Source organism: Chamaea fasciata, unplaced genomic scaffold (assembly GCF_029207755.1).
Source record: "Chamaea fasciata isolate MVZ Bird 193981 ecotype frontalis unplaced genomic scaffold, bChaFas1.0.hap1 SCAF_14, whole genome shotgun sequence".
Taxonomy (NCBI): domain Eukaryota; kingdom Metazoa; phylum Chordata; class Aves; order Passeriformes; family Sylviidae; genus Chamaea; species Chamaea fasciata.
This window is the reverse complement of record NW_027094099.1, coordinates 9,845,173-9,870,083: the sequence shown is the minus strand read 5'-3', so window position 1 is coordinate 9,870,083 and position 24,911 is coordinate 9,845,173. Positions and strand designations below refer to the sequence as shown.

General features: G+C 38.5%; 1 protein-coding gene across 3 annotated transcripts in view; it reads left to right on the top strand.

Annotated features, from left to right (window-relative positions):
* Nucleotides 1–24,911, top strand: part of FBN1 (fibrillin 1) — a 142,308-nt gene that overhangs the window by 59,248 nt on the left and 58,149 nt on the right. For all 3 annotated transcript variants that reach the window (XM_066196683.1, XM_066196684.1, XM_066196685.1), the window contains exons 9-19: nt 51–176; nt 3,913–4,071; nt 6,939–7,097; nt 8,418–8,558; nt 9,333–9,452; nt 12,824–12,949; nt 15,081–15,203; nt 20,268–20,390; nt 21,277–21,429; nt 22,508–22,561; nt 23,439–23,564. In XM_066196683.1, coding sequence (XP_066052780.1) covers nt 51–176; nt 3,913–4,071; nt 6,939–7,097; nt 8,418–8,558; nt 9,333–9,452; nt 12,824–12,949; nt 15,081–15,203; nt 20,268–20,390; nt 21,277–21,429; nt 22,508–22,561; nt 23,439–23,564 — 1,410 coding nt within the window. The remainder of the gene's footprint in view (nt 1–50; nt 177–3,912; nt 4,072–6,938; nt 7,098–8,417; nt 8,559–9,332; nt 9,453–12,823; nt 12,950–15,080; nt 15,204–20,267; nt 20,391–21,276; nt 21,430–22,507; nt 22,562–23,438; nt 23,565–24,911) is intronic.

Sequence of the window (24,911 nt, the reverse complement as noted above, 5' to 3'; positions counted from 1 at the left end):
GCCAAAACTAATTTAGCCAACCTGCCCCTGCATCTCTTTTTGTCTTAAAGATATCGATGAATGTAGCACCATTCCTGGAATTTGTGATGGAGGAGAGTGTTCAAACACAGTTAGCAGTTACTTCTGCAAGTGTCCTCCAGGGTTTTATACAGCTCCCGATGGCTTAAAATGCATAGGTAAGTAGAGTCCTGTGAATAATAGGACAATAGGTGTTATAAAAATTTATGACTATCTAAAATGGGTAACAATATGTCAGAAAGGTATTTCAACTTGTGGACTTGAAATCCTTCTTTTATATAGAAGCACATCACGTGCCTGTATATGTATTCTGAAATGAATTTTCCATTTGCAGGATATTTCTTCTTTGCTTCTTCATTGAGACCTTCTCTTTTCTTTTTCTACTGCAGTTTTTTTGTTATGTCATATTTGTTGACTTAGAACTTGTTTAAAGGTCTCCTTGGTATTGTTGCTCTCATGTTTGTCTTTAATTTAGTTCATTTAATATTCAGCACTCATTTAGAAAAGCATATTCACATTCCAACTGCTATAACCTTAATGCAGGTCTTTGTCATTAAAGGAAGTAATGTAATAAACTGAGTATGGGACTTTTTTTGTGCTTTTATGATGTTGATGATTTGGCAGAGCTGTTCTCTCAGGCTTTCACTGTGGTAGAGCAGAGCCCATCTTCCAAAGGCTGGAGCGAGAACCAAAGAACTTTGTGAATGAAATGATTGCCACTGTAGTGCCAAGGCCCTGAAAGAACAGTGAAGTTAATGCTTCTCGGAAGCATACAGCCTGCTCCGGGGCAGGTCTAGTAGTTAATTAATTTTTTTCTCGTTTTTGTGCGGTAATTTATTTTTTTCAGTGCCAGTGCTGAATTTTGGGCAAAAATCAAATGAAAGGTTTATTTCCTCAGTTTTAGCATATTTTTTTAAAGGCTCTTACATAGTGCCAGCACTAGGAACCAAGACAACATCCTGTGTTTAGTGCCTTTGGTAGGAAATAATTTTGGAAAAAAATTGGAAGGAATCACAAACTTCACAGAGATCAGTACCAAATAATACTAACTTTCCCAAGAGATCTGGAAGTAGTTCAGGTTATGATTCATTTTGAATGGTGCCATTCAATTTCTGCAGGTTGTAAGAAATAAACTGCTTTTCTTCTATCATCAAGAATAACTTTTCTGTAGATTTGATACATACTGTACACTTAAAATGCCAATAGGAATTGCCTCTATTGCTTCAGATTAACAGCTTCTAAATTGCTATGGATCGTTAAATCATTGATTGCTGCCCATACTTAATATTTGTGAGCAAGATTTACCTTTCTGTAATAAAAATTTTCTAGACATGCACAACTTGCTTTTTACTTTTTATGGTCACCACTCAGTCAGGACTGCCCAACATTCACACCCATGTCATATTTCTGCAGTTTCTCAGCATTTTTACCCCCTGTATTTGTAGGCTGAAGTAATTCAGCTAAAGAATTGGAGTTTTAAGTGATGACAAGGTATGATAAACAATATGCCAGACTATGAGCCACCATTGAAATTTTGGCTTTGTGTTCAAGGCAAAATGTGCTAGATGGGAAGCACTATCAATTGTCTGCAGATACTTTGAATTCTTGTCTAACATGCAGACTCATACTTGCCATATTCACAGGGACAGAGCCCAGATCTGTGGTAGTGCTGGGCAAAACATTTAATCTTGATTTAATTACAACATGCCTGTCTTAAGTGAAAAGTGTTAGCTGGACGTGTCTGCTGTGTTAGAGAGGAGGAAATGCTTCTGAGAAATGTATCCCTTAGGGGACTCAAACTCAGCAGCACTGGGGCCAAATATCCAAAGGATGTACCAGGAGCTCCATTATTACAAACTTTAAAAATAAGAATAGGCAAAGCAAAGATAGTATCTCCTAGAACTGAAGAGCAGAAACAAGAGCAGGGCATTTCATCCCAAGAGCATGAAGAGTACAGTGAAGAAAGTTCCTAGCCCATACTTCCAACTGGCATAAATTTGTTTGGTCTGTGTTGCTTCTTGATGGCCTTTTTTTTTTACATTTTTTCCTTTTGAGAGACACATTTCTATTGAAATTTATTCTCCCAGTGAATTTTTGCCTTTTCAGAAGACTGTAATTTTTAGTAAAAACAATAAATACTAAAAACTGAAACAGATAAAAGTTATTTCCTGCTCTTCTTGTCCTGCTTGGTGTTTTTTTACCATTTGGAACAGAAAAGGAAAGGGGAGAAAAAAGTAAAAATAATAACTTCTGATTGAGAATATGGAAAGATCTGGTATTTTTCTCATAAACTCACCGGCTTTTTTTTTTCTGAAAATGATGTGGCTTCTGAATGCACTCTTATGCCTGTAGGTAGATAAAGCTGTTTTCTATGTGCTTATCTCTTCATGGCACATTGTGTACTTGCACAGATCCCATGTAGATTCCTTTTCCACTTTCCATTACTGCTCTTAAATGTTTCAAAACTTGGTACTGACCAAAATGAAGAAAGATGAATTATGAAAGATGATGATAAGGTCTGTTAGATTACTTCCTTCTTCCCATACACCCCACCATCACACCAAGCAACTGAAAATCTCTCCAGGGGTACTGAGAACAGTTTCAACTCCAAGGAGTTCTATTTGATTTTTAAGAGGTTAGATCAAGGAGTAAATATGTGTGGCAGTTTAGCTGGGCACCAGGAGAAAATGGAGAACCAGTTTTGTTCTCTGTTTCAGATTTCCATCATATGATAGTATGAGTGATGTAGATAAAGTTTGAGAATAAAGGCCAACTGAGTCTTTTAGCTGTACTGTCAGTAATATCCATGTTTAGGGTTCCAGCTAATATAAGGCAGAACTATCACAGACTCTCACAACAAATCACTATATGTCAATTTCCTCAAAATAGTAAGAAACTCACCTGCTTTTTTTTATGTCCACTTCTGTAGCTAGTAAATTCTGAAAAGCACTGACACTAGACAGATGAATCCACCATGCCCTGGTGGATATCCTGGATAATTGAGGTACTGTTTCTTTAGGGAATGATGTCTGCTCTTGTAAGACTAGATCTGCAACTTTTTCCACTACATTTTGACAGCAAGTATTTGTATATTTTAGAAACAAACTTGGTCTGGTTTATCATGCAGTGTCAAATCACATTACAGCTTATATTGAGTTTGACATGATGTGACATATTGTGAAACAATTCCTCAAAGCTTCAGATGGTATCCCGAGATTATTTTTTATGATTTTTTTTAATCCCATCCACATTTTCTTGTCCTCCTCTAAGCTGAGCTATGTCTAACAACATAACACAGAGTTGAGTATATAAAATCTGGGTACAGGACATTCTTTGTACAACACATGCTTACCCTTTTCAGACTGGAAGCCAACAGATCTCCATAAACAACAATGTGATTGCACCAGTTAAAATTGTGTTGCTCTTTCTTGCCTGCAAGCCTATATCTTGTCAAATCACTATGTGCTTCAGCTGAGGAAGCCATGACTAATGGAAAATGAACTAATGCTTTGTGAGCTGCAATGCTGTGAATTTATTGCTGTGCCTCAGTGCTTTCAAATCAAGACTTAATTAATCTTGTACTATCTTTAATAGAGATGCCACTGCAATTTTTCTTTAGGGCCATGGAAGCATATGTTGTTATATACTGAATATATGTTTTGACTGCATTTTGCCTCTGTTAATGCATTGCTGCTCCGGATTTCACTGTGGCTTTCTCAAACGTTGCATCTGAGTCCAAAGCAGCCCAGATATTGTGTAGATTTTTTATTTTTCTGATTCTTGTAGTGCTGCAAGGGCTGTATCATTGATAATGCAAATCACTCCAGAAAAATGGGACCTTTTCACATTCCTCATCAAACTGATGGTCACCCATCCATTTCCTTCTCTTGGCAGACGTGCGCCCTGGATTCTGCTTCTCCACGCTGAGCAACGGGCGCTGTGGCAATCAGCTGCCGCAGCCTCAGTCCAAGATGCAGTGCTGCTGTGACAGCGGCCGCTGCTGGGCTCCGGCTCCCACTGCTGCTCCGGAAATGTGCCCCATCAGATCCACCGGTATGGACCCACCTGAACTCCTATCAGCATGCCTGAACACTGAATTAGCAGTGATTTCTTTTCATTGTTTTTTTAGCTGTAATGTTTTCATTAAAGAACTACACAGAACAGTTGAGGCTGAAGGGCACCTTGGCAGATTGTTTAGTCCAACTCCCCTGCTAAAAGACTCCTAAGGAAAATTGCTCACGACCTCAGGAGGGCGAGCAGACAGAAAGAATTATTTGTTGCTAATTAGTGTTTTGTAGCCAAGTTATTCTGATTTAACCTGCTCCTGTTTTCAACATCCTCTTCAAGATCAAATTACTTTCTCTAGACCCTTCTAATACATCCCTATTGCATCTGCATTTTTATTCTCATTGGGAAACTGGGATTTCCTTCCTCATGACAAGCTTGCTGAGGTGCCATATATTTCCTGACATTTGACACAGATGATTTCTCTCTGCTACCAAAATGTGCTTTTCTTTATTGCCTCCTTGTGTATTGAAATCCTCAGATAATGTATCACTTGAATTGAGAGAAGATGGTGAGCAGACTGTTAAACTAAGTATGAGGGAGTGGAGGGAAGATGATTTTGAGGTTGTTTAGGACTGGGGACTTAATAAAATGCTTTAGAAAAGGAGAATACAAGAAATTTAAGAATTTATGGGAGGAGGTTAAGGGAGGTGCAGAGTTTATGAAGGAATGGGATTGTAACACTATAGCAGTGTAACTCTGAAGAAATTGTCAGAGCTCATATATGGGAGTTTTTATTATTCTTGTTTTTAATCCTTTGAGTGAAACTGCATAATACTGGACCAGAAATCTAGAATCCAAACTGTTGGAAGACTTTCTGTTTCTGTCACTGTCTTATTAATAATATTTAAGCATGTTGGAAGTTTAAAACTGGCTGGAATAATGCTAAAAACACAGTGCACTCTATTGATAACCATCTGAAATAGGAAGACAAGGAGAAATTTTTCAGTCTTAACACAGTTCTTGCTTTCTTCAAATACTTTCTAATTATTCATATCTAACTGGTGAATAAACTGGGTGGAAAAGTAAAGTAATTTGGCCAAAGTTGCAGACTGAGACGTCATGGAGAAGGAGCTAGAACCCAGGACTTCCTGACTCATAAATCCATGCAAGGTCTTCCAGATCATGGTTACATGCCACTTCTTTTTTGGTTTTGCTTCTGACCTGAGATATAAATTGAGACTATAAATTACTCTTTTAAAAAGTGCTTTGAATTTCTTTGAAAAGCTTTACATGCGTTTAAGGTATTGCTGTCATTGTTTAATCAAGTTCAGTTATTCCTTACTTAGCGTATCCTGAGAAAACAAGACAAGGAATTTAGAGCTGTCAGTGGCCCAAAGCGTCTTTAACTCTGAAATGGAAATTTACTGCAATGTAAAGGGGAGCACTAGCTGTATAATGTAACTTAGTAGTTGCATTTTAAATGTCAGCAGAAGACCCAGTTGCTACTACAAAATTGTAGCTACAAAATTGCTAGAAATTACACATGGAAATTAAAGTTGCAATAAAAAAGGCTTGCACTGTATTTTTTTCTACCACAGCGGGAATTGTTTATGTGGAATAACAGGGTTTACCGTTGACACTATTTAAGGACTAGAAGGAACAATAGAGTGAAATGCAGTGACACATGATACAAACTGATCACCCAACAGCATTCAATAAATGCAAACATTATAATCAAAAAAAGCAGAACTTTAGGCTATGATGTTTGTTTAACAAATCCTCTGTGATTCAGGAAGAACTTCTAATATGTTTTACAGGTGGAAGCAGATATGATGAAAGTGTTGAAGGCTGAAATATCCAGTTTAGTTCTCCCAACATTTGCTTTATTTTTCTGTTCTCATTTTTGATATTTTTTTCAGGAATTCATTACTCTCTAGATTCCCCCCCCTCCCCCCCCCAATATAATTCCTCTTCCCTGTTGTTCCACAGACTTCAAATTTTGGAGTTCAAAGATACTGGCTGCACAAATAACTACTTGTGTGCACACAAATTGTGAACATGAATTAGGTCAGCTGGAATGTGGTCTTTAATTGTGATACTCTGTGTGCATTTTTTGGATCGCAAGTTCCAAACCCACACTCTAAAGACAAAAGAGCCGTGGGCAGGAGGAAAAGTGGGGCAGTAGGGCAGATGCCACTAATAAAAATAGGAGAATGCAACACACTCAGCATAGACTGTGCTTACAGCAAAATAGATCATTTTCACATCATCTGGAAAAGGATGAATATCTGTGAATCTGAATTGGTTTCTCTTTGGCTACACTGCTTAGACTGCACCTTATTTGGTTTCTGCTTTTACTGGCAAATGTAATTTTCACAGGGAAATAGTGTTAGTGTATTCATTCTCTAATTGGTTTTGCCTCATTGCTTATATTTGTATTTCTTTGTTTTAGGAGGTTAACCTTTAAAAAACCCAGTTGAAACTGGGCTTTTTTCCCTGTTCAGTATTTTTCTAACTCTGTGGCAAGCTTTCTATTAAATTAACTTGGGATCAAATCCAGAAGTCCTTCTTTAGGTAAACTTCACACTAAGTTCACCAAAGATTTTTGCTTGAAAGAGGACTACGTAGATTAGGATCAGGTCCCTACCTCACTGTTCAATTTTATGTCTAGAATGTCAGTTCTGTTACCTTTTACTGGCAGTCTTCTGACAAGTAGTGTTGAGATTCTGCGGATTAATGACTCAATTCAGAGAACAAAGCTTGTTACTATGAAGAAAACATATAGGCTCACATTTTCCAGATTATTTAAGGTTTGTTCTTGCTAATCTGAAACACTGCAAATAGGGGGAGAGTTGGATTAAATAGAACAGGCTGCAAGAGTCTAAAACAGCATTCATGTTTTCATGTTTCAGATGAGTATCGTAAACTGTGCACAATAGCTGCTATGCTGCCAGCAAGACCTGACCTTCCTCCGGCCCGTCCTGACATCATCCCTCCACCACACATTCCTGGAGTTTTCCCTCCTCCACATCCAGAAATCATCTATCCATCTCGGGCTCCACCGATTCATCGTAAGAGAGAAAGAAATAACCTCTCCTTGCACCATATGCATTTAGCTTCTTTAAAAACATGAATTTAGCAGGAGCAGTGTGCTCCCTTCAGATGTTGGTGTCTTTTACTTACTTTATGTGGATATGGAGGTGCTGGATATCCCTTTAATCAGAGCCTGCCTACCATGTACCTTATGGCAAGATACCTATCTCATTAGTAGTGTTTTCTCTGAAGATAGGTTTCAAAAATTCCAGTCTCATTGTCTGTACTGTGGCTCATGTATTATAGTAGTTATATTGCTGTTATTTTAAGGCTGTTGTGAACTTTGCTACATGTCAGCACTGCGCAGTATGAATGGCTCTTTGACTAGGTTGTGAAAGATATTTACATTAAAGAGCTTGTCTGAGAGAAAGCAACTTCTTTCAGGTCGTTTTCCTCACTTGCAATTGGCCAGGTAGGAAATGTACTGATCAAAAAACTACTCTGCTGGACACTGAGACTGACCCAGGGCTCAGAAAGAACTATTTTAGTGATACACATGGATGGGTTAGTTTTCGCTAAAATAAGAAAGAAGCCAGAGCGGATTACCAATATAATATAGTCCTTTTTCTGTCTTTGCTCAGAGAATTTACTACATGCCCATGTCCTCTGGAGTAGGCATGTGCCACCTAAAATCATTTGGCATAGCCACATACTTTTTTACTAGTAAACAGGAGCTGATTTTGCCCAAGCTCCATGCAGATGCAAGCAGTCTCTGCTTGCGCTGGCACCAGCTGAAACTATTTAGTCTTGATTCAGCACCAAGCTGAGCTAATAAGTCTAAGAGGCAAAGTATTTTAGCTCAGGCTGACACTGCACTGACGTAGCTGCACAGCTTCTGGTCAGCTGGTAGCAGGGACAGAGCCAGCTCATGCCTGCCTGCCAAAGACAGTATAGGCATATTCCCAGGGTTATCCCTGCCCTCCTCACTGCTATCTGGGAAAGTGAAAATAATGACCCAGTCTGCCTGCGCTTTGCTACTCCAGGCTTTTAGTAGAGTCCCTGCAGTGCCACACACCCACTTTACTTCTTGGTATGAGCAGACATGGTCCTTTTTGGCAGGACAAAAGATAAAAACACAACCAGACTTGCCTCAATGAAAATTTCTGTGGTTGTTAGCTGTTTTCAAACAAATCTCTAAGAGTCGAAGTGCCATTTTCTCTCTCCCAATTCACTGTGTAATTCACAGTACAATAGAAGGTAAATGTTGATTTTTAATGGAAAATCCTGCTCAAGTTGTAGATTATCAGAAGCTATTATGATGAACTATTAAAATATTTTTCCAACTGCTGTTATTTCAGCGATCTTGCCGGTGAACTTAACTGACTATTGCCAAGCATTCCGACATCTCTGCCGTAATGGACGTTGTATTCCCACTCCCGGGAGCTACCGCTGCGAGTGCAACAAAGGATTCCAACTGCATGGTAGAGAGGAATGCCTTGGTATGTGGTTTTCTGCTGTAAATCACAGAGGGGAATTTCATTTTGGAGAAAAAAAGCATTCTTCTCCACACAATGTAATAACTGAGTTCTTAAATAGAAGAGCCCCACCTCCAAAAAACAAAACCCCAGTAAAGAGACTTTGAAGAACTGATTGATTTCAATGGCAAACTTATTTTTACAACAATTTTGCCTTTAAAACAGTATTTAACAAGTATTATAACAAAATTATACAGAAGCAAGGATTTCTTATTTTGCTAACCTCTGACTGTAATGTGTTTATTTGTTATTGAAAACGACCTCTTTAAAATACTACCAGCTTTTTGAGTATGCAATGTCCTATTGTTAAAAAAAAATCATAAACTTAGGCTTAGTAAGATCTACAGTTATTCTCTAAGCTCATGAGCAGTATCTTGTAGGACTCTTGAGACCTTTAAGTTTGGAACTCAGCAAGAGCTCAATGATAGAAGCAAGGATTAACTGTCTCTTACAGGCAAGACTTTGGTTCTATTAAAATCTTCAGTGGAGCTAGGAATGCGGAGATGTGGTATTAAGGTCTCTACCTCTCACACGTGCAATATCTTACTGAAAATTCATTTTTCCCAGCTCCTGTTTATCTTAAAACATGGGATCTTTTTGTGGGATCTCAATGATGTCCCCTTTTCTCACGGATTGAAGGGCACTATTTCTCCAAGTACAGAATTATGAAATACTCCTGCAGGCAAAAATAACTTTCCCCCGGTGTGGTAATAAAATTGTATTGTCTGTGTTCCACAGATATTGATGAATGTGAAAGGAATCCATGCATTGGTGGAGACTGTGTGAACACCCAAGGGTCCTACATCTGCCAGTGTCGTATTGGGTATCAGAGCACAGCGACCAGAACGGAGTGCCGAGGTAATGGGCATATAGCCACATTTGCTGTTGTCTACATATCAGGAGGGAGAATAGTTTTCAAGCCAAATTTAACGGATGAGTCAAATATAAGAGTTGGAAAAAAAAAAAAGAATTCAGATAGAGCACTAGAAATGACTGACCTGCAGGAGCTGGCTGTTCACAGTCTGGGTTATGAGAAAAGACATTTTGCCTTGTGCTAAAATGATCTTGGCACTATTTATGGCTTTGAAATAGAAGAGGTATGTTTTGTTGTGGTTGTGGTTTTTTTTTTTTTTTTATATTAAGACATTGTTTTCTGTTGCTTCTTGAAGATCTCCAGGACAATTAAACATCCCTCTTTGGAGAAACCCTTTGTGTTTATAAGACTAAGGAAGTTGGGGGGAAAGATAAAACTTCCAGTGGGTAAATATAAGGTTACACTCCCAGAGTGTTGTCTCTACTCACTGCCAGAGAAAGAACTAAACTTAAATTACAGCAATGAAAAGTTAGATATGGAAAAGTAGTGAGTGGAGCACTGGGTAAGTCTAGATGGGGGAGCCTCAGAATTCTCATTGTAGCTATTTTGAATATCTGACTCGACTGCAGTCCTGATGGTCTTCATCTTGTCTTCCTATGGGAGTGGGACCATATAACTCCTCAGCAGTCATCAAACCCTCTGTCAGGGTTTTGTCACTCCCAGATTGGGGTAGGGATTCAACTGTCAAGGTAGATGGATGCAGTCCTTTATAATTAAGGCATAATGAGAGATTTCTGGCAGAAGAATAGATGATTGCTTTGATATTCCATAAGAAATGAAGCATTTAAATGAAACAGGATGTTTGAATGCTCAGAGTCATATTTTGCTTCCTGCACTGAGTGCAGGGTGCAGAACATGCACTCAGTCTGAATCAGAAAGTTTCTAAAAAGCCAGAAGAAAGTTACCTTAGTGTGCATTTCTTTCCTTCCTTTTGTGAATCAGAAAGGTGTTTGTGGTATAGAAGCTTGCTCTCCAGTCCAGGAGGTCATGCACAGCCAGCACCACTGCTGCATGTTGCTGGGGAGTATTTGATCTAACTGCTGCCAAGCAGCTGTGTTGTGGAAGCATCTTCATAGTTCAGCTGACTGGTGGTGAGGGAGTGCTGAAGGGGAGTCTCAGCCGTGATGAATTCACTCATGAGTCATTTTTGTCACACGCTTTTAATTTGACTGATTCATTACACAAACACATGGTTGTCAGAAGCCCAGTAGCTTAATGGCATTTAAGTGTGGTCACTTAGCAGTTCCTTTCCAATCTATGGGAGCTGTGCTTGCTTGACAGCCAGAGCAGAAAGTGCTGTGATGTGCAGAATCTTGGTTTTCTAAAGGAATTTTTAGGATGAGTGTAGGGAAAAGAACAAGGTTAGAGGGGTGTATTTGGCAAAATGTACATATAGCACTGGTGCCTGCCAAAATCAGCATTTGCTGTAGAATTACTTTGCATGACTGTTTTGGATGTTGAGATTTTATTTTTTTGCATGCACAAATGTGTCTGTGCTGATGTGCTTTTGGAAACATATTCCTTACGTCTCCCCTTGAAAAACGGAGTCTCCATAATGACCAGATGTTTATCTGTTCCTTGCTCTGAGGTTCCAGGGGAGGGATTTCTCTGCATTATGACTGTGGTGACTAAACATTGCAGTCTGTATTGCAAGCTACTGATTCATCCCTTCTTAGGATTCCTTATAATTCTAGTAGGAGCTTGGCTGATTTAATATCTTAATTGGAGACATAGGTGAATAAAGTCACATTGTGATTAATGATCTGAACAGAAAATGAGTCTCAATTGCCGAAGAGAGGATATGAAATGGACCTCAAAAAAAGGTGAAATTTTATGATGATTAGCTATGAATGTGTGCTTTAATAGCTACATGCTTACTGTAATCTGCTCAGCATTTCTGACGAGAGGAGGTCCGGTCTTACAGGGAGATGACAGCAGTTTTGGATATTTCATTGAGAGAGAGGGCTTTGATTTTTTGCAAGTTTCTCTGGGAAGAAAAAAATGGTGATACTATTTCATTTGAAAATTAGAAATGTCAGACTAGTGGTGGGACTCTGATCAGCAGTGTCTGTGTACAGAAGAGTAAGATTCACTAATAATTTTCAACACATTTAAATAGAGTCAGGTGCATAAACATGCAAAACCTAATGAGCTCTAAAAATTAAAAGGCCTTGAGATGCATTTCTGCCTGTCCTAAGGAAGAAAGCTGGTGGAGTAGGTGAAGCCAGACATGGGTGCACTCAAGGGCTGGAAAAGAGACTGAGCAGAGAGGAAACTCACATTTATGCATTGCTACTTGATGATGCTTGTTTATCAAATGAGGTTTATCAAGCTTTTGGTGGAGGGCTGCAAGCTGCTGCTGCTGCTGCAGTGGCTGGTCACCGAGTGGCTCGTGCCTCTGCTGGCCTGGTTGCTTGCTTGCAAAACACTGATTTTCAGGGATTTCTTAGACTCTTCACAGGACTACCATGCTGCTATAAGAAGGCTAGTAAAGGTTCACAATTTCAAGACACATCAGCTCCCCCAGCCTAAGTGTCCAGAGAGCAGGGGCATTTGGGAGGACACCCTGTGCTCCACTTCTTCCTAAAGTGCAGCAATGCATTTCCACAGAAAGGGCTTGGGAAAGGGCACTCCCAGGGTATTTGGGAAGCGTGGGTGCAGGATAGGCAGGTCTGCATGGGCTGGTTGTGCTCTCTATGAGCAGAGTCCCCTGTGTGCAGGAATCTCTGGGAGATGGTCCAGGCCTTGATGGAGAATACTGAGCAATCTGAAAAATGTCTAGACAGTCTGTCTCAGCATCTCCTCTCCCCTCCTTTGGAGGAGAGGGAGAGCTGCCAGCTTCGTGTGATATCACTCTTCAGGTCCTCCAAAGCACTTGCCAAGAACCTCCTGCAGAGAGAGGGGAATGAGGATCTGATGTTTCAAATACAAAGTAAGCAGGAGAAATTCTTCTGAGGTGGGAAAGTCTTAAACTTTCCTGTTACCTTACAAAGCAGTGGCAAAAGCCAAGCTTTTCCCCATCTTTCCTGAAGTAGTTAGGTACTGTCAAGCTAAAGTTCAATAAAAATATTTTCATGATGAGCAAGAAATGAAAAAAAAACCACCAAAAGTTTTGATTCTTGTTTGAGAAAGCTGCATTGTAATGTTCACTGAAATTCTTTCACAGCAACTTGAAATTTCAAGCATTTTCTTCCCCCATAATGTTCAGTTACAGAAATCAAAATACATAATTTTTCAGGTGAATACAGTTTCCATGTAAATTTAAAAAACTAGAGGAAGGGAAAATGGGAAAATGCCTCCTGAGTACAAAAAAGAATCCCCCAAAATGTTATTTTGCTTTCCGGTTGTCTTTCAGACATCGATGAATGCTTACAGAATGGTCGTATCTGCAATAATGGACGATGCATAAATACTGATGGCAGTTTTCACTGTGTGTGTAATGCTGGTTTTCAAGTGGCAGTTGATGGGAAAAACTGTGAAGGTAAGACTTTTCTGAAGTTATTCCATATCAGTAACTACAGTTGCAAGAGGTTATTCACATCAATGAAAAAGAAAAGACCCCCTGGAGGGGGGAGGGGAAGGAACAAGGAGTCGGATGTCCAAATACCTTTTGCTGTATCTGGGAGGGCAAGTAAAATGTCTTTTGCAGCCAGTTCTGGAGCCTTGGCTTGGCAATCCTCAATGGGATGTCTGTCCAGCAGGAGAAATAGCACATACCACTATCACCAAATGCAGTTTCTTTGATGGGAGTGGTACTTTTTAAAACATAGCACAAGTCACATGCTGCCTGATTTTACTGTGTGTTTAACAGCATGCTTTATGGGATCTTACTGGGTGACTAGCAATGTGGTTTACGTAGATGCAGGCTGGTCTGACCTATAAAAATAGTTTTAACAAAAATTTGTAAACATAATTGATGTGTTCCTACCTCCCAGACCTTTAGTAAAGGGGAAAAAAAGAAGAATGTTCTTTATCATGCTTCCCAAGGCCCTTGGGAGGGTTTCCAATGATATATTCATACGTTAAAAGAATTTCAAGCACTGTTCTTAGAAACATTTTTGGCAGAATATTATCTCAGTGATTCAGCTCAAAGACTCAATGCCAAAATTCCTGGTTGGGATAGATACATGATTTTTTTTTAAAAATCATAAATTATTTTTGTCTGACTTAGCCTGTAAGTAAAAAGAAAACACACTATGTCTAGAAGTGTAATTTCTGTCCAAGACAGCTGCAATATTAAGGAAAATAGCACGATTCTGAATATATTGTAATGTCATTATGATCCAGTGATTTTATGTGCTAGTAGTGATTCTGTTAATCCTTGGTAGAGACAGACATTTTAAGACTATTTTTCCTGACTCTTTTTTAGATACAGTTTAGCACCATAAGCTGCTTTTAAAATATCTTATTGTGGAAGTACATTGACTAAATATATTTGGATATTAGACTATTCAGGAAAAAACTCCCTATTCTGATTTCTTCCTTTCCCACCAAATACCATGTGCTAATAGTAATAAAAACCAGGACATCGGCAGTCTGGTATAACATTTTTAATTCCATTGCGTGTGCTGCCAGAATGTCTGTTGCATCCACTTATGAAACAGTTTCATCTCTGAAATTGTAATGCATTGTGTTGTAGGCACACACACTAATCAGTAAAGACCATGGCATTGTGCCATATCTTAATGTAACTGTGTGTAGTTCTTCAGATGGAAGTGGTAAATACTACTGATTTTTTTTTTGGATGTAACATCCGAAACTGCTCTCTCTGTGCCAGGACAAAGTAAAGACTGAGAGGATATAAAAGCACAGAATTCAATTCTCTGTACTTGCCCTTTTTTTTTTTTTTTCCTTTCTTTCCCGTTTTGTGAGTAACTGTGCAGGGTTCAGAATAACATTGTCTGAGACCTCCACCTTTTCCTACTTTTCCTATTTGAATTCTGCATGATATCCCGTTAGGTCAGAGGCTGAATAATGCTTTTATGAAGCTCTAATTAGTAAATACCCTCCTCTATGGCCTGTCATGCTGAATGCAGGAAAGGGGCAGGTTTTATTTTAAATGGAAGTTGAGGTTGGTAGTGCCCACAGAATTCATGCTTGAGCACAATGCTGAGAGTTCTCCCATACTATAAATCTTAGACTTCTCCACTGGAGGTTACAAAAGTTTTCGCTCCAAACCCAAATGTTCACTCCTCTCCCTTCAGGTCTTCGTAGTAACATAAAATTGTATTTACATTCCAAACAGGAGGCTGCTTCTAACCTAGCTTCTATTTAGATTAAGATTGCAAACCCTCTTTAATTACATCCTTTCCCGCTTCTTGATGGCTTTTACCAAATGGAAGTTCTAAAGCTGTCCAGTTTCTCATCAGTTTTTTGTTCTCTTTGCTTTTTTTGGATTTATTCCTTTTTATGTTAATGATTCATTATGAAAAATGGAGTCACTGCTTTGACACATCCTCTAGGACAGTGCAGTATGTCCCATCATATGTTTCTGATTATCATTATAGCTCTGGCAACTAAAAGAAAAATTAAGGTTTGTCTTTTGGTTATAACCAGTAAGAGTTCTTCTGCTTGAACTTTATGAGCATTATGTCTATCACGTACATTTTCAGATATGGATGAATGCAGCATCAGGAACATTTGCCTCAATGGGATGTGCATCAATGAAGATGGCAGTTTTAAATGCATTTGTAAACCAGGGTTCCAATTAGCATCTGATGGACGCTATTGCACAGGTAAGCACAATAAATTATGGGTTCCCAGAACTTGGGAGTCCTGTCTCTCTGGGTAGCTTCAAGAATAACCTTATTTCTTTACAGTGATTTTTGGGAACACTAGGCAGAATTCTGAGCAGATAGACTTTTTTAATCAGCTGGAATTATTTGTCATTGTGAAAGACGGTACTCAGTCTTCTCCACATTGTTGAGCAACCACCCCAACCAGCCAGTGGGAAATATTCTTGAACAAGGACTACATGAACTGACCTACTTAAACTCAGGGGTTTTTTGCCTATGGTGTCTTCTGCAGATTGGTTCCAGTATATCTCACGTTTTGTGTTTGACCTTTGAAAGTTCTGCCTTTGGCCACCCAAACATCCTGGCTTGTTGCGTTTTTTGGGCTTTTCCCCCATTCCTGTCTGAGTGCTCCTAGTCAATACAGTATCTCTGAGGCGTGCCCAGCACTTGGTATGACCAAGATGCAGACTTGACCACCACAGCAAGATTGTCTTTTCCATTTGCTGCACTAGCTCAGCAATAACTCCTGTGGGAGACACTGCAGCCTCCTGGTTGCTAGTTATGTCATTAGAGTTTTCTTCTGTCCCATCAGGAAATGGAAATTTTGTCTATATAAATCTTCATGGTTTAACACATTTTACAGGGCACAAGGCAGAAGTCAAAGAATAAACAAGTGGTGGGCCAAGTTACTTGTGTTTTTCTTTTGAAAAATTAAAAATCTTTTAGCTCTTTGAATCAAGGCAGAAGAAGTGCTTCATTACACTTCAGCAAATTTTTAAAAAACGTCACATCTTGTGGACCAATACCAAAAGTAAATGTTTGAATAATTTGGTTTTGAGAGTTAGTGGCATGAAAGGTGAATTAGTTTGAATCCTTTTGCTTATTGAACACTGTACCAGTCTAAAACAGATTATAGATCAAAATCAGGACAATAAAACATGTAAAATATCTGAAACCTCTTGAATTTAATACTTTTTGCACTTGGGATGCAGGACAGTGCTACCCAGCCTTCAGGTGAGGGAATAAGGTAAATTTAAAGAGATGATCCCATTCTGGCTTTGTGAAAGGGTTGCTTTGGTTGGGATGTTCTTTAGTTTCACAAATGAAATATTGTGCATTACCACACAAGTGTCTCCTTAGCCTAACAGCTGCTGGCTGTGTTGGCTGCAGCCTTCACACACTTAAAGCAATGGCATTTATTTCCAATCTTACCTGTTTTCCAAATGGGATGTGTCTGCTTTGCCAAAGCTTATTTTCCACCTGCTCTGTGTGGGATGTTAGTGAGACTTCAATGCCCATCAGGTCATGGCACATCAGCCAGTTGTGTTCCCAGAGATCACTGGCTGCTCTCTGTGTCATTAACAGGGATGTGACTCATGGAGGCAAGCTCAGCTGAGCCCAAGTGCTTCTCTTGATTTTTGCCTTGAATATATCTATATATCTATATATCTATATATCTATATCTATATCTATATATATATCTATATCTATATATATATATATCTATCTATCTTTTTAATTTTTTGAGAACTACATCAGTCTGTTCCCTGAAATGCCATTCAAGAAGATGGTAACTCTACCTGACTACTTAAAACACAAATATGTTTGGCCTCTGTTATGTGCCTTCTGGCTAGGAGTACAGATGCAGTGAAAAAGGAGTTTCTGGCCCTAGAGAAATGTTACTTCTCTGCATCAAAGGAGGAATATTTGAAAAATATCCAAAATTGCAGAGAACTCAACTGATTCCTACTGAAAGTTGGAACAAATCTTATAGTAAAAAGGAGGATTTCTCCCACTGCTTTTCAGCACTTACAGTAAACCTTGTTCTTTATGGATGAGCAAGCTAACATTTATTACATGTTAAAGTTATTACTGGGTCAAAATCAAACCAGATTTTGAAACCTGGACATCCAAATTACGCTTTTTACTATCTTCATATTTGTCTCCTTTCTTCCATTTGCCCAAAGTATCATGAAACAATTCCCAGGTCTTCAGTATTTAGAGGAACACAGTTCTCTCCAGTCATGTTACTAAATTTTTAAAAATTTGATCTTTAATAATGTCTTCTCCTGTACATTTTGATGTTTGTACTTATTGAGTCCTTTTTGTACGTGCCAAATATGCAGAGTATATAACTTGTGTCCTACAGAACTACAAGTCTTTGAAACACTCATTGTTGACACTGCATATCCTGAATTTGTTTGTCAAGTGTACGCATTAATATCTTACGCAGGCTGAAACTCTGTGCTAGATAAGAAATCCTGTTCACTTCTGGTAAGCAACAGAAAGCACTCTGGGGAAGGTTCAGCTCACAGCGAGGTAGAAACCAGGTCATATAAGCAGAGAATGGGTTGCATGGCTGGTGTGTGGTCACCTCGTGCATGGGCAGGGATTGGCAAGATGTGAGGACAGCACGTGGTCAGGAGCTGGCTGGGTAAAGGGATGTGTGAACAGCCACACCACAGTGACAGACAGCCAGTGCCTGCCTGTTTTGGTGAGGTTTAGAGCATAAAAAGACTCGGTTTGTTGCAATAAGTGATATTTGGAGCGAGCAAGAAGGAGGTCCACGTATCTTTGTTTCCCATTGCTAAAAAACTCTAAGGCAGTGGTTGGATGTGCAGGGAGTGAATGCACAAACTGGCATTTCTGCAGCAAATTTGTTTCCTGCCTGAGCAATTTTGATAGGGAGTTGAACATGTGTTTTTGCCTAACTAGGGGGTCAACAAAGGAATGGAAAAGTGCAACTCTTTGCTTCTGTGACTGTCTCATTTGATGCACTCTGAGTTTTCAGCTGTTAAGAAGGCTTCTAACCCAAAGATGGGGATAATATAATTAACGCTTAGTTCCATAAAATTGGAATTTAAGTATAAGTACAGGGCATATGCTTGGCTGTCTGGTAAAAAATTCCACTTACACTTTCTGAAGTAACATGCCAAAAAAAAAAAGTTACACCATAGTCTTGTATATTCCCTGAAATACAAGACATGCTAAATTTATTCACCATTAGCTTCTTTCAATGATGATTTGCTTGATTTTTCAGAAACATTTCTCTCAGGCATACAGAAGTTTGAAGCATTATTTCTGTTCCATATATTGTTTAATCTTTAGATCAAACAGGAATTCCCCAAATTAAAAGCCATTGCAAGACAATTGAAAATGGTAGTTTAGTAGTCTGAGTAAATTTTTCCTGCTTAAAATTAGAGGACTTTGTGTACCCAGCTAGCATACTAAGCAAGCTAAGCAGAAAAGGCAAAACTCACTGAACATGGAGAATTAATCCATTAGTTTTCCAGAACCAGGTTGAGTATATTTTGAATTGTCCAAATGGTGACTTTTACCACAGAAGACAGCAGAGCTTTCTCAAGGTTAGAAATATGGACTTTATTCCTATGGGTGAAGCTGATTTACTCTGTGAAATCTCAAGCCTGGTAAAAGCAGAGGCTTGTTACCCATCTTTACAGGAACCAGGTTTTCAGCTAACTTGCACGATTTTAAGTGCCACCACCCACTTTAGCTTTAAAAAATCCAGTACTTCCAACACATGTATAACTCAGTACAAAAGAAAACAGATTTCATTTCAAAAACATTTCACCCTTTACTAGCTTACAAAATCTTTTCTAAAATATGAACTACAGGAAATGGGAAAGAAGTAATTTTCCCTTTCTGTTTCTATAAATAACCTTAAAAAAGGAAAGCTTTTTTCCTTTTTTTTTTTGCTCATAGGAGTTCAGTGTTGTTTACCAAAATAACTGTCTACACCATTAAATAGCATGGACTTATTTTGAATCCCAACTCCGTTTTTACCTGCACTGAGTAAGGTCTAAATTTAAAGTGGGAAAAATGGAAAAACATTTAAGATGTGTCTGAAACAGACCAAAAGAAATTGCAGGATGAAGTAAAAATTATTTGAGCCCATGTACTTAAATATAGCTTTTATTTTAAAATGCAGTTTGAAAAAGGAATCTTGGATCATACAAGCCGTTTTTTATGCCAAACAACACAAACTAAGTAAAACACAGAGGTGTTTCACTCTCAATTTGCCCTTTTAAGGTCAGAAAAAAGGAAATTTTCACACACACCATCTCCTGTATATAGTATGGAGAATTGTTACGAAGTAATTATTTTATAGAGGTTATACATACTTCCAAACAATATTTATAACACTCCTTTTCTTTATCACTTCTAAAATGATACTATGCTGTCTGCATCTAGAGAATGATCTTACTATTAGCAGGATACACAGCCTATATAGTTTTTTTATGAATTGAACATCTCTTTGTGATAGCTTATTATAACGTTTCATTCCTGTGTTTCATTGCTCTGGGCCTTTTTGTCCAATGTGCCATTGTTGGGTAAAGATGGGTAAAGATTGCTTGTGCCAGGCAATTGCTCAGGGCTCCAATCATTAATGAATTCTTTTCAAGGCTGGAGTGCAGTCTGTTCAATGAAAGTTTATTAAATGGGCTGTAATGAGCATCTGATAGGAAAACGCAATTGTCATGCAGATCACCAGAGAGACAGCGACTGCGGTCAGGGGCTGACTAGGGAGGTTCAGATGTGCAGCAGGTGGAAAGGAAATTCTTTGGTGGCCTGTGAAGGCACCTTGTGGGGAGATGAAAGATTGAATTTGCTATTTGGACTGATTTCTTACAGCATGAACTGGTAATAGGGAAAGAGAATGCCCTGTTATATACTACATAAGTCCTTTGTCTTAGCAGCCACAGTTTCCTTCTTCCTCCAATTATGATTTTGCCTGAATGACTCCTAAATTGGAACATGTACCTCTTGGGAACCAGTTAGGAAAATGTAGTCCCTTTTATTCACCAAGGAGAGCAAAATAATTTTGTTCTGTTTATTTATCCTGAATTTGGCATTTTCTTATTCTATTGCAAAGAACGAATTCATCATTATTCCTAACAAAATCTTTACTTGAACTATTCTCCATTTACCTTGATATTTTTCTATAGAATATATTGAAAATAAACTGCACAAATGCAAGTTTCAGCCAGGCATTGAACACTTTGTAGTTTAACTTCTAATAAAACTCATTCTATTCTCCAACAGACATCAATGAGTGTGAGACAGATGGAATATGCATGAACGGGCGCTGTGTGAACACTGATGGTTCCTTCAGATGTGAATGCTTCCCTGGCCTTGCAGTAGGACTGGATGGACGTGTCTGTGTTGGTAAGACAAACTTAATGGAGTCTCAGTTAACCAAGGTTAAGACATTACTGCTAGACTGATGGACAGATCAAGTCTGAATGTAGAATTCACCATTTTTTTGTGGAATGGTGGGTAGTAATTATGGTGGATACTAATAGCTCTGGAATATTTACTATAATAGCCCATTTTGCTCTGTGTTAATTTTCTTTTTATTTAAAGAGAAAAAAAGTGTGGGTCAAATCACAAGGTCAGGTAGACTGTACAGAGCAGAGGTGCCTAGTGCTGCATCAGTTCTGAGTTGGTGAGAATTTGCCCTGTTTCTGTCAATGTAAAATTCTTCATTTTTCACTGAGCTTAAAGATGTTATTACTCTGTCACCTCTTTTTAATGTGGGATGTACCCAATTTTCTGCCCATTTCTGTACAAGCTCAGTGTTTGATTAGAAAATACTAATATTTGTGAAAGCCATTTATGGGCCAGATCTTAAAGAGAAAAATCACCCCAGGACCTGAAAACAGAAACATATGAAGTCTTGTGTACTGGCATAGCATTAATTACTTTTCCTTGGGTTTTTTACAAGCAGAGAAAGAGCAAAGACTTTGTCCATTTTCCCCACAGCTTCTCAAGATTAGGAACTGACTGTTTGCCTAGTAGGTCACCAATGCATGTTGAGTTATTAAATGCAGTTTGTATGCCTTAATTCTTGGGAGAGTGAGGAAGAAGAACTTCCTGTCCCAAGTAGAGGGGGGTGTATAGGTGGCTGCAAAGCAGAGGGAAACAGTGAAAGATACTTTGTTTTGGCAGCCGTTTTATGGTGTTTATGACACCCGAGCTACATTTAATACTTGTTATAATTTATGGCAGGATAGTTGGCTATGGCAGGATTAAGAGAGATTTCTTCCCTCAGATACACATATGCGCAGCACGTGCTACGGTGGCTACAAGAGAGGACAATGTGTGAGACCATTAACAGGTGCAGTTACCAAGTCAGAATGCTGCTGTGCCAGCACGGACTATGCCTTTGGAGAGCCTTGCCAGCCCTGCCCAGCACAAAACTCAGGTATGGCGTGTTCATTGGTAAATCTTCTCCTTTAGGAATTCTGTTGATAAAATATTTTTAGAAAGGTAGGAGAAAGTTTTATATTAGCATTGCAACTTAAATCAGGAGGTTACATTGTTGTATAATATGTAACATATTTTGAGCAATCTTTTATTTTTTATGTGTTTTAAGACTACAGGAGATAATTTTTTAAAGGAACAGTAAATTACAATATCTGACCCCAGATTTTTTATGCACATTAAAAACAAACAGGACATTTTCAGACAACAAACCATATTTTGGTAGATGTAGATAACAAAAAATACAATTTTTAACTCCAGTTTTTAATGGAAAAATCTTGATTAATTTATAGGTTCAAATCCTTATGTACACCTGCCAGTCAGATGTTTGCTGCATGACTGCTATACCCTTCAAGTGACCTGAGGTAGCTTACCTTTGGGTAGTCAATGCACAGACAAATGTGCAGTTTAGTTTAATTAATGAATATGGCAATAATTAATGCTGAGCTGGCTCTCAGTTCATGCTATTAATTGTCCTGAACTCAAAGGAAAAACTTGAACCCAGCAGAAAGTGGGAAATTTGAGAAGCTTAGACACATATTTTAATTTTATTTACTTTTAAGAATAAGATATCCTTGATCTACTGTGGACTCATGAAGACACTCCTGCTAAATGGAGTTAAATATGGGGCAGATTTATAGGAAAAAATGTTCTGTTTCCTGATCTCTTTGAACATGTACCTTGGGCAAGGACTTGGACGTAAAGTTCTGGAGAATCTTGCTATGAATACGTTATGGTTCATTTGTGTAGGAGGACCAGCATGAAATTTATGTCTATTCTTAAATGCCACGGTTCATCATGTGAAATTTTTACTCATCCATCTTCATGAACAGATTCAGACCCTGAATCTGCTAAAATATTTCACAGGTTCAGAATACTGTGAGGTTATTAATGTTTTCATAAGAATTGGAAGGCATGTTACTTCTTTCGAATAATTAATTGCCATACTGTAAATGGTGATGCTGAAAGCAATGAGCTAAGAAAGAATATTCCAGTAAGTTTTTTAATATTCTTTCCAGCTGAATATCAGGCTCTGTGTAGCAGTGGAACTGGCATGACTGCAGGAGGAAATGGTAAGATCACCTAATGTAATTCAAATTTATATGTAACACTTTTGTCTGAAAACGTTACCTTGATATCTTTGATTTTTTAGCGGTGCTGGTGAGGATGGTGACAGAAGAGAATGTGAGAAGGGCTTAGGGTAAAAGGAATGGAGCATGGAGTTTCAGAATCATGCCATTTCACCAGTGGGGCCTCTGTGGTTTACATGATGGAGTGTATCTAAGTGCCATTATAAAATAATGACAAATTTATGGGAAGTGTCGTTACCTACATGACTTTCTGTGCAAGTCATATTTGCATATTTCAGGTGAAATCATCCTGAAGAATAAAGCCATATTGAAAACTGAGCTTACTCATGTTTTCATCTGTCAAAATAGGTCAGGGTTTGTTTAACCACAGAGAAGGAGGAAATGATTACACTTTTGCAGTCACAGAACTGTGAAACAGCAAACTCTTAAGTCAGCCAATGCTCACTAGTAGAATTGCTGGCAGTAGATAGGGAAAAGCACTCAGAAAGGAGGGATATTAATGCTTTGGCAAGTGATGCCATCTGGAAATGCTATGAATCAGGAGATACGGGGAGTATTAGTACATGGGCCTCTCTAAATCTAATCTCTGATCTCTGGTTTAAAATCCCAGTTCTTGCCTCCAGTTGAAAGTTTCCTAAATGACCATGGGCTAGAGGTAAACCAATGATAAACAGATGCTTTTTTTTTCTTGAGTTGTGAATATTTAGGTGTGAATTTCATAATCAGAACTACATAATTATAAATATGGAGCAGCCAGTGTTAATGTATTGAAGCTGTGTTTTTCTAGTTTGGAGAATTAACCCCTACAAGCCCTCAACAACTGCTGCTCTGATGTTTGGGTTTTTTTACGTTTATGTAGATATTAATGAGTGCTTATTGGATCCTGATCTCTGTCCAAATGGGAGGTGCGAGAATCTGCATGGAACATACAAATGTTATTGTGACCCTGGATATGAAGTAGACTCAACTGGGAAAAACTGCATTGGTATGAAATGTCTTATCCTCAAAATTTATAAAGAATCATCATATCCTTTCTCAAACTCTGTTGGCTGAACTATCCGAATCTATACTTCCATTCTTTTCGTAAAAAGAGGCTGCAGCCTTCCCTTGAACATGACTGATCTGTCCAGTGTACAGTGTTCTGATGAAGTCTGACCAGTGCCTTGTACAGTCATGCCAGAAATTCTCCATTTCCCCATGGAATATCCTGCCTAAACTGATTCTAGAGTGCATTAGTCTTTTCTCAAATATGTGTTATACTGTGGGATCAAAGTCAACCTCTAATTGGGAGTTACATCCAGAGTTTGCTCACTAGCCTTCAGCTGATGAGTTCTGGTTTCTAGCATGTTATTGTTATTGGTCCCTAATTGCAAAGTTTTGAAAATTAGTGATTATATTTCATCTTATTTTTCTTGTTTATGTTGTCAAGATTAATTTAGCCTTGCCTGATTCTTTGTATTGGTAATAACTTACAGCTTAGTGTTGTCCAAAGTTTTTGATTCAATTCATTTTTTTTACTTCAGCATTAAAAAGAATATTTTATAGGACCAGTCCCAAGTCTGATCCCCGAAAGCATTTCTAATATGCTCACTTCATCATGATTTTTCTCTTTTTTAATATATCCAGTTGCAGTCTCTCTTTCATCCAGCTCTGGAACCACCTTAAAATTATTAAATTCCTTTCTATTATCTCCAGCTGACGTAATAATTTTATTTGGGTTCTGTATTCTCTACTTAAGCCTAAATAGCTTAAGTCATGGGTGTTATCCCAGTCTAAACTATCCATCCACTATCTTAAAAAAAAAAAAAAAAAGTTGATCTTTCTTAGATAAAAATCACACTGTAATTAATTCCATTTTCCCTTTTGCTTCTTTGGCTTTAATTATCCATGTCGTATTCCAGTGTTTGCTTGTAGCTGATGGCATCTTCTCTCCCAGTCCATCTGTGAGTTTTCCAGATGCTCCCCAGCCCACCCTGCTGTAGCCCACATCCATGCTGCATCACAGCTGTTTCCCATTCTCCCGTAATGTTCCACCTGGCCCTCTCTCAATTTTTCTGAACTCCTGTGAAGCTTCCCACATGGTCTGTTTTATTCTGCAAGTCTCCCTTCTTTTCCTAGCACTTTTGCTGTTCCCAGCTGCTGCACTGACCCTCTGAGTCTTCCCAACTTCTCTCAACACTTTTTGAAGCCTCTCTGACTTAGCCAATTGTTCCCGTCTGCTCTTTGGGTCTCTCCTGGTCTTCACCTGCTCTTCATGGCCCATTGCCACCTTCTTGCAACTTCTGCCTAATGACCACAGTTCTTCCAAAGATTTCCTCAGGGTTCTTGAATT